Source organism: Prionailurus viverrinus, chromosome E2 (genome assembly GCF_022837055.1).
Source record: "Prionailurus viverrinus isolate Anna chromosome E2, UM_Priviv_1.0, whole genome shotgun sequence".
NCBI classification, from domain to species: domain Eukaryota; kingdom Metazoa; phylum Chordata; class Mammalia; order Carnivora; family Felidae; genus Prionailurus; species Prionailurus viverrinus.
The window spans coordinates 36,270,660-36,288,690 of NC_062575.1; the positions used below are offsets into that span (position 1 = coordinate 36,270,660).

The 18,031-nt window shown below is 34.8% G+C and overlaps 1 protein-coding gene across 2 annotated transcripts in view; it reads right to left on the reverse strand.

Moving 5' to 3' along the window:
* The window catches only part of LONP2 (lon peptidase 2, peroxisomal), a 115,699-nt gene that overhangs the window by 71,114 nt on the left and 26,554 nt on the right, over positions 1-18,031 (reverse strand). For both annotated transcript variants that reach the window (XM_047834864.1, XM_047834863.1), the window contains exon 8: positions 11,007-11,148. In XM_047834864.1, coding sequence (XP_047690820.1) covers positions 11,007-11,148 — 142 coding nt within the window. The remainder of the gene's footprint in view (positions 1-11,006; positions 11,149-18,031) is intronic.

An 18,031-nucleotide genomic window follows, 5' to 3' on the forward strand; every position in this document is an offset into this window, starting at 1 on the left:
CATTGTTAAAATAAATTAAAGAAGACCTAAGTAAATAGGAAGACTCCTATGTTCGTGGATTAGAAGAATTACTATTAATATGGCAATACTCCCTAAAAGGATCTATAGATCCAATGCAATCCCTATCAAAATTCTAGTTGCCTTTTTTGTAGAAAGTGATAACCTGATTTGAAAACTCATATGGAAATACAAAGGACCCACTATGGCTAAGCAATCTTGAAAAACAACAAATCTGGAATATTCACACTTCCTGATTTTAACAGCTTCTACAAAATTAAAGTAAGCAAGATTATGTGATACTGGCATAAGGACAGAAATATATATAGATCAATGGAATAGATTTGGGAGACCAGAAATAAACACCTGCATTTACAATCAATTGATTTTCAATAAGGGTGAGAATACCATTCTATGGAAAAAGAAAAGTGTTCAATAAGTGGTGCTTGGGACAACTGGATATCCACATGCAAAAGAAGGAAGCTGAATCTCTATGTTTTACACCATATGTAAACATTAGGTCAAAATCAACTGTAGATCTAAATGCAAGAACTAAAACTGTGAAACTCTTAAGAGAAAATGTTAAGAATAAATTCTCATAAAAAAAAAATTCTTATGACCTTGGATTAGGCAATGGTTTCTTAGATATACCATTGAAACCACAAACAACGAAAGAAAAATATAGATAATTTAGACATTATCAAAATTAAAAAATTTTGTGCTTCAATGAACACCATCAAAAAAGTGGTAAGAAAGCCCCCAAAACTGGTGAAAATATCTGCAAATCCTGTACCTGAGAAGGAACTTGTATCTAGAATATGTAAAGAATTTAACAGAAAAAGACAAATAACCCAGTTAAAAATGGGCAAAGGATTTGAATAGATATTTCTATAAAGAAGATATACAAATGGCCAATAAATACATGAAAAGATGCTCAACTTTATTAGTAATTAGGGAAATAATAAAAATCACAATAAACTATAGCTTCACACCTACTAAACAAATGGATGGCTAAAATAAAAACGATGGATAATAACAAGTATTGATGTAGATGCAGAGAAATTAGAACTTACAAACACAGTGAAAAACTAAAATGGTATGGTCACTTTGGAAAATAGTTGGTAAGTTTCTCAAAGTGTTAAATACAGAATTTCCATATGACCCAGCAACTCCACTCCCAGATAACAAGAGAACTGAAAACCTATTATACACACAAACTTGCACATAAATGATTACAGCAGCATTATACATAATAACCAAAGGTAGGAACAACCCAAATGTCTATTGACTGCTGAATATGTAAAATGTACCATGCTAATGCAAGATGTTAAAAAAGAGAAAACTGGGGTAGGGAGGGTAAAAGGTTATATGAGACTCTCGGTACTTTTCACTCAATTGTGCTATAAACCTAAAACTGTTATAAAAAAAAGAAAGAAAGAAAAAGAAAAGAAGAGGGGAAGGCTATTAATTTAAAAAAAAAAGAAATAATATAAAAGTCAAAAATGGTTTCTGATCAAAATAATGTAAAAAATGAAATCGCTTAAAGTAACCAGGTAGTGAGATAAGGATGTGGTGGATTACTGTGTATTATTTCGTTTTGATTTAATAAAGGGAGGAACAATATATCCTATTTCATGTATGATACTGATAGAGAACCTGAGATGTGTGATTTTTTTTAACTTAAAAGTATCACACGTAATATAAAAAAACAGAATAAATGCCTTCTGAACAAAGTGTCCATATAGTTAATAACATAATTCAAAGAAAGTAACTAGGACTCCTTAAAAAGGGTACAGAAAACAACTAAACAATAAGATGACAAAAGGCTCCAAACCTGAGTTAGATAATAATACAAAAAAAGCCTACTGAATATTAGAGACTTCCAGATAGTATCAAAAGGTAATCTAAAATTTGATTATATGAAATACTAATAAAACATAATACTACAAGGTTAAAAGTTAAAAGACAGAAAAAGCTATGCCTGGTATATATTAACAAAAAAGGAAGGAAGAACTGTACAAATATTAGTAACCTAAGTAGAAACTGAGGTTAAGAACCATGAATGGAACAAAGGGCTGTGCCTAGATAGCAGAAAATATCCATAATGATAATATAAACAAATGAATACTCTTAAAATGTAATTTAAAAAATTCATTAGAAATTACAAAATGAAACTGACAAAAACTATAGTGGGTAAGTTTAATGTATATCTTAATGTACAGAAAAAAGACCTAAACCTAGAGAACAGCAATCTTATAACACTTACACACACATAACTGTTATAACATTGCTGTTCTTTAGGTGTATGTATAGTATGTGCAAACACATATGAATGCTTATACAAATATACACTTCATCATGGATATACATATATACACTTCAAGGTCAGTATGTTACAAATAAACTGTCTTTCCTAAAATCTACAGAATATTTATGAAAATGGATCCTCAATAAACTCTAAAATTTGAAAAAATGAAGTTGCATACTTGGGCAATATATTATACATCAAAATTATAACAAAAACATACATATTTAGAAATGTAAAACAATAATATTTTAAACTCTTAAAAAAATGTTTTTTAATGTTTTTATTTATTTTTGAGACAGAGAGAGAGAGACAGAGCATGAGTGGGAGAGGCTCCAGGCTCTGGGCTGTCAGCAAAGAGCCCAACGCGGGGCTTGAACTCACAAGCCATGAAATCATTGCCCTGAGCTGAAATTGGACGCTTAACTGACTGAGCCGCCCAGGTGCCCCAAATCTTTTAAACTCTTGAGTCAAAGTGAAAGTCAACATTTTAACTACAGGCTGTTTAGAATAGTAGGTTTTACAATACAGAGAGCCTGACTCCCTCTAGCAGAAATAATAATGGACCTTTCTCTGAAAATACCAACTGTTCGAAGAAATATGGTCTATAGTTCCGGAAATTTGAGGAACCCATTCCAAACTTCTCATTGTGTGGTAAAGCTTACAAGGTGCCACCTTGCATGTGCACACAAAACTTTTAATAATCTTAATGTTATACATTATATATACAAAAGGACAACCAAGAATCATCAAAGATTGGAGGAAAGCCCTAACATAAAATACAGGGACCAAACAAACAAAAAAAGGCTGAAAGAGAAAGGGACTAGAATAAATGAATGTAGGATATGATGTCAACACACAAAATATAAATCGTACTTTTTATTAATACTAGCAATAATCAGAAATTGAAATAAAAAAAATAAGCAAGAATTATGAAATAATTTGGGATAAATATGACAAAGTACAATATGCATGTGCTGAAAGTGCTAAAACGCTGCTGGAAAGTAAGGGAGACCTAAAAAAAAAATGAAGAGATATGCAATGGACGAGAAGGCATGATATTTTTAAGACAATTCTCCCCAAATGAAGTACAAATTGAAATGAAATGTCAATTAAAATCCCAGTAAAATATGAGCACTGTTTTATAGCAAAGATTCTAAAATTTATATGGAAATGCAAAGCATCTAGAATAGCCAAAGTTTTTCTGGAAAAGAAAAGCAAAGTTGGAGAACTAACACTATATAATTTCAAGACCTATTATAAAGCAACAGTAATCAACTTGGTATGGAGGGTACTAGCATAAGCATACATTGATGGAACAGCATAGAGAACTCAGAAATATAAAACACAGCCAGACAATCTATCAACTAATATTTGACAAAGGTATCTAGGGCAATTCAAATGAGAAAAAGATACTTCTTTCAACAAATAGTACTGGAACAATTAAGTACCCATATGTGAAATGGGACAAAAAAACAAAAAACAAACCTAAGAAAAGAAATGGAAATTTGACCTTTATACCACACACTGAATACAAAAACTCACTGAGCATGGGCCACAGACCCAAATGTTAGAGCCAAAAATATAAAAGTTCTAGAAGAAAACACGAGAAAATCTGTGTGACCTTGGTTTAGTAAAGATTTATTAATTACAATGCAAAAGAAAACACACACATACACACACACACACACACACACAAGAATCAATGAACTGGACTTTGAAAAACAAACAAAAAACTTTTTGGGCTCTCTTCCAAAGACATTGTTACTAAAATATTTGAAGAGGGGCCCCTGGGTGGCTCAGTCAGTTAAGCATGACCTTTGGCTCAGGTCACGATCTTGTGGTTTGTGAGTTTGAGCCTTGCATCAGGCTCTGTGCTGACAGCTCAGAGACTGGAGCCTGCTTTGAATTCTATGTCTCCTTCTCTCTCTGCCCCTCCCTCTCTCTCTCTCTCTCAAAAATAATTAAACATTAATAAAATAAAATATTTGGAGAAAATATCTGAAAAATATGTAACTGACAAACGAAATCTGTCTAGAACATATAAGGAATTCTTACAACTCAATAATAAAAAGACAACTCAAAAGAAAAAAAAAAGAGCTAGACATTTTACAAAAAAATACAGGATACAGGCAAATATCACATACAAAGTTGCTCAACATATCATTAATCATTAAGGAAATGCAGATTAAAACCACAATGAGATAATACAATACACCTACCAGAATGATTAAAATTAAAAAACTTACTGCATGTCAAATACTGACAAAAATGTGGAACTGGAACTCTTATACACTAGTAGGAGAAATGTAAAATGGTACAACCATTATTTTGGAAAACAATTTGGCAGTTTCTTAAAAAGTTAAGCAGACACCTACCATTTGACCAAGCCATCCACTCATAGGTATTTATCAAAGAAAAATAGAAGTATACATCCATAGAAAGACTTGTACATAAGTATTCACAATAGCTTTATTTGTAATAGTGAAAACTTGAAAAATCCAAATGCTGATCAAAAAGGTTTATGGGTATACCAACTGTTTTTCTCTTGGTGTTTTCAAAGTTTTCTATTTTGTCTTTCAGGATTGTTATTATGATATCTATCTATGGATTTCTTTGTGCTTATTTTACATGGAAATTTATCAAGCTTCACAAATGTGTAGATTTATGTTTTTCATCACATTTGGGAAGTTTTCATCCATTATTCCCTCAAAAACTTTTTCTGCTCCTATCTTCCCTGTCCTGTTCAATTAGGCATACATTGTTGTGCTTAACAGTATCCCACATTTCCCTGTTCATTTTAGCCACTTTGTTTTCCTCTTCTTCAGACTGCATAATTTCTAGCAACTGATCTTCAAATTCAAAGATCTACCAGTTCTAATCTACTGTTGATGCCCTCTAGTGAATTTTTTGTTTCAGAAGTAGAACTTCTATGTCTAATACCTTGATTATAATTATGGTTTCATGATTAATACACATACCAAAATTAAGCTGTACATTTTAAATACACCCACTTTACTGTATGTAATTATACCTCATTGACACTTTAAAAAATTAATAAAATATATTTAAATAATAATTTTTAAATAGGGTCAGCTGCTTTAGTTTAATCAGAGGCAAACAGCTTACATCTCACTATGAATGCCTATTTCTACTTCTGCCTTAAAATTGCCCAAAGCTGATCAAACATTTTTAGAACATTCAAATTTCATTTATTTCTTTTTTGGCAAAAGAGGATCATTAATATAAAAGAGATGTCTCTAAATTTGTAAATATTGCCTATTCATATAAAAAATAAGAATATATAATCAATTTAATACTGGTAAAATGTTTCCCCAAATGAACAGGATATTTTGAAAAGTACTTGCTCCTGAAAACCTGGTATATAAAAACTAAACCCAACTCATCATTATTTCTTAATTTATTAGTCAAATTACTATTTCTCAACAATTTGCTGCCTATACTTCTCTCAGGTGGTTTTTTCCTTTTCTTAGTTTACTATTGAATCCAGTAGTAGGGTCCTTGCCAAGACACATAGCCAGGATTTGGGCCACAGGTTTGTCTAATGATCCCCTCATAGAGCATCCCTGAGGATGGCCAAGAGACGAAAAGAAAGTCTTGATGATTATCAAGTCACAAATTCATAACAATAATTCCCTCAACCCACTCCAAAATTAATTTTCAGGTAAACTTGCCTACACAATCTAATCACCACCAAACTCTACTAACAAGAGTGTTAAATAGGGTAGAAATGAGAAACAGTAATTTTGGTTGCAAATATAGCTAAGGGCTGGAGGGCTGTGGACAGTCAGGTGGCAGCTTGTACATGTGTATGTGCTTGGGGGAGAGTGGGTGGGTAACAAGACAAAAAATGGGAGCAGGGTATAAAAAGAAAAATGCTAACATAGACATCAAAACATTTTTGTGTAACTTGCAAGTATGCCTTGGGCACTGGTGACAGGGTTTGCCAGCACTAAAAAGAAATGATTAGTAGGTTTCCCTAATGTAGCTTAGTTTAATCATTAAGTGGCAGTATCCCTCTTAATCAGAGATAGTAAAGAGAAAATGAAAGCTGAAAAAGGTGTCTTCAGCCACACCTCTCTGATAACATCAGTATTTAAGACATCTTTTACTCTGGTAGGTCTTAGAATTTACATTGTAAATACAGCATGTGATGAGATAAAAAATTAAGGTAACATCCAGAACCTCAAAATTTTCCTTAATAAAAGGAAAGTCCCTCTCCTTGAAATTCTTTGACAATAGTTGTAGAGCTTAGATTAGAAGACCCTAGGTCTGCTGTATCCAAGTAGTAAATCTACCAAACTCACTCTAATTACTAAATGGATCTAATTCTAATTAAGAATGTCAGTTTTAAAAAAAAGTTTATTACGTCTAGATTAGGGACTTTTCCACTTTGGGGATTCTATCTATCTATCTATCTATCTATCTATCTATCTATCTATCTAGAACTGTAAATACTGTTTATATAGAAAACTGGTAAAGTATCCATGCATTTTGTTAGCCCATTCACATTAAAAGTGTATTTCAGAAATACACATATATTTTATAACAAAGTCTGGATCTTGCATCAATTATAAATATGATTGTACCTACGTGATAATAATTCTATAATTTTCTTTTGAGTCTAGTAATTACATAAAAGGACTTTCCTTGTATCTGACATTTTAATACTATTCAACAACAGACCTGTCCAAATTCTGTCTACCAACATTTGCTTATCAATTAGTTACATCTGTTTTTTATTCTTCCAATAAATTTTCAAGAGGCTATCTAAATTTTGAGTAAATATTCCTTTGTTGACAACAGTAACTGGAAATAGGCATCTCCACCATGAATAAATATGAAGCTGAGAAGAATCTATAGATAGAAAAAGTATCTTCTTAATTTATTTAGAGTAACCACTCTATACTTATGTTCTTTATATCTAATATATACAGGCATAATATAAATTAGCTATAAAATAATCTCATATGACTATATCTTATAAATAATATCTAGAAATCATTTCATTAAAGAGTAGGCTTTCTATGTGGGAACATAAATCATACTCCTGGTATTTCCGGGTTCTCAGTAACATTCTACTTTAAATACAAGGTGTTTCTTTTTTTCATTTAGGTGGGTCTAAAGGTAATGGAAACAGAAAGTCGTTTTCAAACTGGACATAGATGAAACTGAGTGGACATTAAATTAAAATAACATGTATAGAGTACTTTACGGTTTCCAGAGCACTTTTACATATAACTCATTTAATTGTTTCAACAACCTCTATGATAGAAGATGTTTCCACCAAGGACTGGGGCACGTGGGAGGGAGAAGTACCAAGATACTCATTTCTTCTGTATATGTATCTTGCTTCCCCTATGGAATCCTAGTCTCAGGGCGCCTGGGTGGCTCAGTCGTTTAAATGTCCCATTCTTGATCTCAGCTCAGGTCATGATCTCGTGGTCATGTGATATCAAGCCCCCAGTGGGGCTCCATGCTCAGCAGGCTCCATGGAGCTCAGCTGAGCATGGAGCCTGCTTGGGATTCTCTCTCTCTTCCTCTCTCTGCCCCTCCTCTGCTTGCATTCGGTCTCTCTCAAAATAAATAAAAAACAACAACAAAAAAGAACCCCAGTGTGTAAGGAACTGATGCTACTCATAACTAAACTACAGTATAAGTATGTGATCCCAGGTATCATTTACTTTGAGGTATCATTTGAGGCTTTAACACTTTTATTTGGAATATTAATAAATCAGTTGCCAAAAAAGTGAATACCAACTTCTATATCAGACAAAGAAATTATCACTATGCCAGCTTCTTATCAAAGGTCATCTCAATCCAACAAATGTTACTAAATCATTACAAAGCACTACGGTGAAGAACTAAAACACACTGTGTAATAAATAGACAGGGATTAATTATCTCCTACTACTTGTGAAGCTGTCTTTTGGTGGATTTGTTTTAGGACTCCCACAAACAGTATACTGAGAAACCCAAGTATCAGGGAATTACTCTCAAATTCTTTTCAAAAGAGTAACTATAACTGTCTAATGAGAGAATTGGCCAGATTACCTGAAAAATGCGCCAATAGAAATTAAACTGAAAGTCTAAGGTAATCATCTAAGAAGCCACTAAAACCTTCAATAATGTTCACTATTTTATTGTTTGTAGTACTAATGGGTAAACCAGTCATTAAGTCAGAACTGTTCTACAATAAAAATAGGCAAAACCAAACCAAGTGAAACTCTTATCTCCAAGTTCTGTGGCTTTTAAATATGGCAACTGTACTTTTTATGGTCCAAACAGGACCCACTTCTGAGACCAGAAGAGAGTGCAATTGATAATTAGGCATAAAATGGGATTGTCCCAGGCAAACCAGAATGTATGGTCTCCCTGCTTACAAGACACATGTCCCAGGGTCATCCTGTTCTAAGAAGATTACAAAAACAAAAACCAAAAAAGGAAACAGGAAGCCAGAAGGAATTCAAAGCAAGGAAATAAACAAAAAAGCCAAACTCACAAAGCAAGTTTTTCGTCAATTCTACAAATCAGTTCGAATAGTAATATTTTACTTAAACCAGGGTAAGGACTGGGGGAGCAGAGGTAGTAAACTAAGGAGGACTGGTTAAATTATATTTATGAAGCAGTCAGGTCCCAGATCCCTTCCCCCATCCCAGGAAAACCTGGAAGTTTATTTTCTTAAGAACATAAAACAGCTGTTCCCTGCCCAGGTGACCCTGGGCACAGCTGAGCAGAGTATGTACTCTACTGAAAACAACAGTTTAGGTGCATGCATACATCCAGGATGCTGAATGCAGTGACAGTCCCCACTTTCTCCCCACTGCTTATTTCCCAGGAAGCTGGCAGCCAAGCCTTAATTCTAAAGGCAAGAGACTTAGGGAGCCCTCTCTGAGAAATTCGACCTAAAGTTACTGACATAAGAGATTCTTCAACCAAATGGCCCAGCCGACCCTATTGTGAAACTCAGTCAATAAACCGTCCTCAGATTCCAATCAGCATTCTGTTCCTCACTATTAAATACAAACAAACACAAATTGCCAGACATCTAACAGAAGACTCTAATATAAAAGACAGAGACCAAAAAACAAAACAAAACAACATATATAACAAATAGATAAAAGCAGCTTATAGAAAAGGAAAAAGAAAAAAATCTAGTAGGGTATTTCTGACAGAGATAAGAGGACATATTACATCCATGTAATGAGAGCAAGATACTATAAAAAGAACAAGCAGAGAAGTTAAGAAAAAGATCTTTGAAATAATAACCTCATAGAAGATTACTAGATAAAGCTAAGAAAGTCTTCATAAAAAAATATAGCAAAAAACAAAAAAGATGACTAACAGAAAAGATAAGATTAAAGATCTCAAATCCAATTGATAGGAGTTCCCCCCAAAAAATGAAGAAAAAAATCATCAAGAGAATTCAAGAAAATTTTACAGAAATAAAGGACAGGATTTTCCAATTCAAAGAATCTTCAAAGCATCAGCAAAAATGGAGAAAAAGAGACTGATGCCAAGGCAGATTACTGTAAAATTTCAGAAAAATGGGATAAAAAGTAGATCTTAAAAATTTTCAGAGTAAAACAAGTCACAAAAGACAAGACTGGTCTTATCAACTGCAACACAGGAAACTGGAATACAATGGAGAAATGTCTTCAAAATATTGCAGGAAAATTATGTCTAACTAGAATGCAAACTACCAATCAAGCATGAGGGAAACATATTTTCAGATATACAAAGTCTTCCACCCATGCAAGCTTTCTCAGGAAACTTCTGGGAGATTAACACCAAGAAAGTGAGAGAATAAAGCAAGAAAGCAGAAGGCATGGAATATAGGAAACAAGAAATTCAACATGGCGGGAAGTGAAGGGCGATCTGAACAAGACAGCTAGGTTCCATATGTGGACAACGACTAGCTCAGACTGGAGGAGTGAAGAAGATAAAACAGACATAACACTTAGAAAGTGTCTCCAAGTCTTGAAAGGAGACTTAACACAACTGCTGGAAGTAAACAGAATAAACAAGACAATTATTAACCCACAAAGATTTTTTAAAAAATGTACAGGAAAACAAAAAGGAGGGGCAGGAGAAGAAAAGTGATCAGTTTACCATTTATCACATGGCTCAGCTGTGAAAAGCACTTACATACTTGTAATAATGTTAAGTATTTGACAGTGACATAACAAAATCAGGATACAATTTAGATTGGGAGACTGGGAGTATAAAAATGATATAGTAGGGGTGGAGGGAAGAAAGCAAGAAAAATCCTCATCTCCTACAGAGGGTAATCAACAAATGATGTCAGAAACTGTATATGGTCTAATTAACTAAAAGTTAAAGAGGTCAAAGTGTAGAAGCGGAAATGGGGGACCCCCGGGGAGAAGACAACTTGCTTGCTGTGTTATGTAATAATCTTATAGAATTACTGGTCTCTAAACAAAAAGCATGTATAAAATTTAAAATATTTGGTAAAAAGAAAAAATAAAAAAGAAATGAGAATTATTAGAAAAGAAGAAATCTCTAAGACACTTCAATTTAGATATTAATTTGCTTTCAGATTTTAGTCCATATAACATTTTTTCCCATGACCACACCCATATCAATGTATATGCTACTGAATACAATTATCTGCTCTCAGATAACTGTGGTGATCACAGACCAGGAAGTTTCTGTATCTTACCTCAAGCAGAGCTGCTGCAGGATCACCCTGCAGACTTTTTCCTAGTTTGTCCACCTCATCTAATAGGAACACTGGATTGTTAACCCCAACAGTCTTCAAGCCATTGATTATACGACCAGGCATACTGCCAACGTAGGTACGCCTATAGAAAGCAGACAGCAAGTTAACAAGACATCAGGAGGCAAGAGGAGTATCATTTAGAAATCAAAACTCAGGCCTGCGAAAAAGTCATTTAGTTATCACAGTAACACAGCAAAGAGGTACTATATATTTAAAAAGTTCTTTGATACAACCAGGAAATTCAACATGGCGGGAAGTGAAGGGTGATCTGAACAAGACAGCTAGGTTCATTCAATTCTTGAATTGAATTCAAGATACAGCCAATGCTGGCTGTAAGTTACCCATAATACTGGAAGAATTGTAGCTCGTTTCTGCCATTTAGTGAAACTGAAAAACATTATACTTAAGCATATGATTGTGATTCTTACTTTTCAGGATTTCAAAATGTCCAAAGGAGCCTCCCCACACTCCCTCAACACAAGCATCTTTTTACACATTGAAATGGTTGTCCCAGGGCTAGTGAAAACATCATCATCTTCATGAAGGAAATCAGAATTGGTTCAAATGGCCACTCAAAACGTAGACCAAAAAGAAGAAAGAAAAATTCCCAATTCTTTTATTTTCAGAAGCAATAGTCTGTAATTATAGTAAGATTTGGGGTCAATAGTATGTATATCAAAATTCCATTAATTCTGGCCTTTTGAATAAAACTGTGTTCATCCTATATACACTGTTATGCTCAAGTTCAGCCAGATATTTTGTTATCCATTAAAGTATTAGAGGCTCCTTTATTATATTTGAACAAGAATCATCTACATAATTGTGACAGATGTAGAGGGTGGCATGAATAAAAACAAATATGTTTGTCAAACTGAAAAATGTGCCTTGTTTACAAAGCCAGCAAAACTTTAAGTAGCAATTTACCAATTTTAATTATAACCTTGTTGCCTAGGCCATGTGCAAAGCAGATGCTGTTTGTGAAAAGGCATAAAAGGGTGACTGCCTACAAGAAACTAATCAACGGTAAGTGTAACAGCAACAGTTATCTTATGATCTGCACAAAGCCGATTCCTGGAGCAGGCCTAAGTTTTACCATATGACTGGTATAAAGCAGGACAGAATAAATACAGTGACCTTTGAAAAGACAAGAAAGCCTTAAACATATCGTGGGAATGCCTTACATGGAGGGAGGGTGACCGAGGCCCTGGAACCAAATACAATAAACACTGTCCTGTTACAATAAGGAGTTGGCACATTCAAGATTTCAGAATGGGATACAGGAAGGACAAGACTCAAAATTAATAAAAGCCTCTCAAATTATTTCTCTAGAGAACTTATGAATTTGCCAGTATCCTGTGAATAAGTAGGTAAGGGAAATTAAAACAAAACAAAACAAAACAAAACACAAAGCCTCTAAGGGTCAATTTTACTGCATCAATGTCTTTCTTTCCCGTAATGTTTTTGACAGGTAGATTTCAAAAACAGGTACTAATGACCTAAAGTCATGGAGAGAAAAATGATATTCTAAGCAGGGACCTTTCTAAAGAAGCGGAAATATGGACACTAGTCCATAAACAACTTCTCCTAAACCTTCCATTGCTTTCCAGAGCCTACAGCATAAAGCCAAACTCCTCTGTCTGGAATTCAAGGCTCTTCACAATGCAGTCCCCACCAGCCTTCCTAACTTGCTGCCATAATGCTCTTGCATTATCCACAATCACAATCCTATTATACTCCTTGTTTTTTAACTTTTGTTAATATGTTACCTTCCTGCCCTGAATACTCTTTCTACCTATGTAAATCCAGGAATTCTAAAAAAACTTTTCCTCTCACAAAGTGATCTTTCCAATAATGCAACATCTACAGCATTTACTGGCCCTACAATTCATCTGATGCAGTTACAACTTAGTTTCTGGGTACCTCCTCTAGAGAGCCAGTGAGCACTCTGATGACAGAGAGTGGGTCTTATTACAGAGTAGATCCCCTGGATATAGAGCTATCAGACTGTTCCCTAAACAGAAGCTTGTTTTTCCTATTTATTTGATGACATCAGGTCAACCATGCCAGCACCCAAAGTATCACCACTGCGAAGGCCATACAAGTCTTTGAATACTGCTTTGAACAAATAACTTGATCTAAGTCTCAGTTTCCTCATCTGGAAAATGGACATAGTAACTGCCAACCTCATAGATTATATGATTATGAAAGCACAACAGGTAAAGCACACAGTGTAGTGCCTGGCACACAGTAACCTTTCAAAAGATGTTCATTGTTGTTCACATCTTTCATAGCACCAAGCATATTCAATGCCCTTAGTGTTCCTCAATCACAGATGACGACATCCCCCAAATATGTAACACTAGTCTACAGGTCAAACAAAGAAGAGAACCATTACAGAGGGCCGATAAGCTGTGGAAAATATCTATAATGTGTTACATCCTTTACCAGAAGGTATGATAGCATGCAATTCACTGACTAAAGATACAGAATATACTTTGAATAAACCTTTGGAATATGAATCAGATGGTGGAAAGTGCAGCAATACACAAAATAAAAATGTTCTCTTTCAACATCACCCAATATAAATCACTACTTTTTTCTTTTTTTTTACAATTTTTTGTTATTTATTTATTTTTGAGAGAGAGAGAGAGAGAGAGAGAGAGAGAGAACATGAGTGAGCAAGGGACACAGAGAGAGGGAGAGAGAGAGAGAATCCCAAGCAGGCTCCACATTATTAGTGCAGAGCCCGAAGCAGGGCTCAAGCTCACCTGAAACGGGGCTCAAGTTCACGAACTGTAAGATTATGACCTAAGCTGAAGTTGGATGCTTAACCGACTGAACCACCCAGGTGCCCCTATAACCACTTTTAAAAAACAAATTAGCATACCAAAATATCCTCCTGAGAAACCACATAAGTAGGAGATTAATGAAATTAATACTCTTTTACAAACTATTAACTTTTTTGAGGGCAAAATACATACTTTGCCATGTCCTTCCTCATGAAACAACATCTAGGAAGCAACATAGCACAATACAGGTAAGTTTGCAAAGAATGTATCTCTTCAATTACTTACTATTCAGCCTAAATACATGATTATGTAGAAGGTTTTTTTTTTAATTGAAGTACATGAGTTAATTTTAAAAATATATGAATTCTTGGCTCGGAGCCTGGAGCCTGTTTCCGATTCTGTGTCTCCCTCTCTCTGCCCCTCCCCCGTTCATGCTCTGTCTCTCTCTCCCAAAAATGAATAAACATTGAAAAAAAAATTTAAAAAAAAAAAAAAAAAAGGGGGCGCCTGGGTGGCGCAGTCGGTTAAGCGTCCGACTTCAGCCAGGTCACGATCTCGCGGTCCATGAGTTCAAGCCCTGTGTCAGGCTCTGGGCTGATGGCTTGGAGCCTGGAGCCTGTTTCCGATTCTGTGTCTCCCTCTCTCTGCCCCTCCCCTATTCATGCTCTGTCTCTCTGTCCCAAAAATGAATAAACGTTGAAAAAAAAATTAAAAAAAAAAAACATGAATTCATATTTTTCTTGTGATTGGTATAGGCAGTTCATAGGTTTATAAGGATTAGCATATGAAATACACAAAACCAAGTATCTACATGGTTCAAAAATTTAAGTTACAAGATCAGCATTTGTCATGTTCCAAAATATAGTCCGGTTTATGCTTCAAAAAACTACAGACAATATCCTCTATTTATAGGAGCTCCATGGTAAATCAATTACTTTACTACTCTGTGCCTGGACATCTTCAAATCTTAAGCCAAAAGACTGGTCAGCCTGTCACTGCCACTAACAGTTTCTAAATATCAGGAATAGGAGTGCCTGGATGGCTTGGTTGAGCATCCAACTTCAGCTCAGGTCATGATGTCAAAGCTCGTGAGTTCGAGCCCTGTGTCGGGCTCTGTGAGCCTGCTTTGGATTCTGTGTCTCTGTCTCTCTCAAAAATAAATAAACATTAAAACATTACTCACCTCTTTCCCGATACTTAAAGAAGGGGGGGAAACAGTCATTTTACCATCACCTTTTCACACCTACTCAATTAAAGAGCTCTAATGGGTTACGATGCAAACTACTGAAGTGACATTTACAAAGAATCTGTAATATAAAAATTGTATATTGTAATATTAAGTCAAAAGAGTAGGATTAGAATTGCTTTTTAGAAACATGGCAAAAGCTGCCCATTGAAAAGTCTGGCAGGAAATAAAATGTTAACAGTGATAATCTTTGTATGGCAAAAAAAACAAACAAAAAAACAAAAACACATGAGAGTTTTTTTCCTTTTTAAAAACTATTTCTAAATTTTCTACCAAGGGTGTATATATATATATCTCTCCAACTGGGAGTAATAAGCCTTAAAAGAGATCCTAATGATTTCAAAAGAAGAACAGTCTTTAATATAGCATATCTAAACAGATCAAATTGTTATTCTTCCAGCAGTCATTCCTAAATCTTTTCGTGCACTCATTTGTATGGATGCACTCACTTAAAGGACCACAAGACTTACAAAATATAATTATGTTTTAATCTTACCTGAATTCACAAAGCATTTAGAGAGCCATGTTTGGCACTGTGCTATACAGCATAGAGTGATAAAAAGGAGAATAAGATATGCTAAAAACCCTACTGTAAAGAGCTTATACTTGTTCCATATTTATGTCTTATCTCTACAGCAACGTATTGCATATGCCAGAGGCCTATATTATTTAATCATTAAAAGAAAACAATAGACAGTAAGGGGTCAGTTTAGAGAAGAGTAAGATCATAACTGACTGCACCTATATTAATGGAGAAATCCTTGAATTGGGGCCTGAAAATGAAACTAAATTTTAAAGAGGCAAAGAAGAGCTACATGCAAATACAGGTTATAAAGAGTATGGTGAGCAAACCATACATGTCTGGCATACTATGCTAAAAATACATTAAAGCCTTGCTGCTTTGGTTATTTTCCCCTTGTGGAGACTAACAATGAAATAGCTAATTTATTTAAAACATCACCATTTCTGGGGCGCCTGGGTGGTTCAGTCGGTTAAGCATCTGACTCTTGATTTTGGCTCAGGTCATTATCTCATGGATTTGTGAGTTGGAGCCCACACTGGGCTCCATGCTGACAGAGTGGAGCCTGCTTGGGATTCTCTCTCCCTGTCCCTTTGCCCCTCCCCCGCTCTCTTTCTCTTTCTCTCTCTCTAAATAAACTTAAAAAAAAATGTTTATACATACAAAAATGTATCGATGTGGAAAGCAAAAGATTATTCTGTTCTCATCCTGTTTGAGCCAAAGATTCCTTGCAGTGATATAATTTGATTATCTGAACAAACAGCTGGCATACTACTTCCAAAGAGTTACTATCAACAATAACTTGAGATACAGCAATAAGTATATTTCACCAAGAAACAACTTATGAAAAATGATTATGGAAACACGATTTCATAAAACTTCATCCTAAAAGAAGTTGTTATATTTAATTTCTATGAACTGATTTAAATTCTTTAAAAATGTAATATTTAAAAATATTAAGTTGTAAAAACTGATAGGAACAGAGCTTCCTAAAAGTGGACAGAAAAGTCCCAATGGAGACAGACCCAAATGAGAAATGTAGAGAAGACTGAAAAGCTGCATTAATAAACCTGACTCTTCTTTCTTTAAGGCACTCAAAATTACAGAAACAAAAACAATGTGTCAGTCAATGTAAAATCAGATCACTATTTTTCAAGTTTAAGATTTAAATGTGAATCAAGTCTTTCTTCCCATCTCTCAGTTCACTACTATTGAACTCTAAAAAACACATCTTTGTTTAAGATCAATTCCTAACTTACTAGCACCTTCCTTCACATAAACAGGTATTTCTAGTAAAAGGATAGAGTTCCAAGCATGGGAAAATAGAAAAAGTGAGTGACAAAATCAAGAGCACAGCAAGGAAGATAATATAAAGCAGCTCTGTTTTTTCTTGGCTATTTTAAGACTGCAGAACAGTGGTGCCTACTCAGAGGCTGAGGAAAAACAAAACTTTGCATGAACTCTAATTGTGAGCATGTGACCAGTACTTAAATGGCAAGACCTGGGTGTTTCCAAAATGCTTCAACTGTTACATGGAACCACTTGTTCCCACGAACTCCACCCCATGGTTGTAGCTATTAGCTACTGTTCTTCCTCCTCTCCTATTCACCTCCAATTCATATCTCTGAACTAAGCCCATACTCTGCTCTCAATCTCTGCTCACCTTAACCCCATTCTCCACCTACTTCCAAACGGGCTTTCAAATAAATATTTTCTCCAGGCTTTGATAATTTGGGAAGGTAAATGGGTAATAAGGCCCCATTAGCACAAGGACAGGTTGCTGTAGTGTTTAATGAAACATCTGGTACAGTGATGGCTAGGCAGTACTTAGTAGCAGCCATAGTAGAATGATTCATAGACTAAACCACATCCCTTTTATTTGGCAATGATCACAGCCTCTGTGCATACGATACATTTATAGAAAGCTTTTTTTAGGCAGATACATATCCTCATTTTACAAAAGACGCACAGTAAGTTCAGTTTTCTTAATGATAGCTACACATGTGAAAGTATACTCATTGAACAAATTTTGTATCTATCAATATCAGTAAAGACTGAAAACAGTTCTGCTTAAAACCAACAATGTTCACACAAAATGGTGATAACTGTGACTTTATATACTGCCCACTAACACACATCACAGAAATACATTTTCCCACAATTCTGCTACATAAATTAAATAATAATGCCAAGAATAGGATATTTTAAGTACTATTTAAAAATCAAATTGGGGCACCTGGGTGGCTCAGTTGGTTAAGTGTCCGACTCTTGATTTCGGCTAATTCGTGGTATAGAGCTCCACATTGGGCTCAGCATGGAGCTGACAGCGTGGAGCCTGCTTGGAATTCTCTCTCTCTCTTTCTCTTTCTCTTTCTCTTTCTCTTTCTCTTTCTCTTTCTCTTTCTCTCTT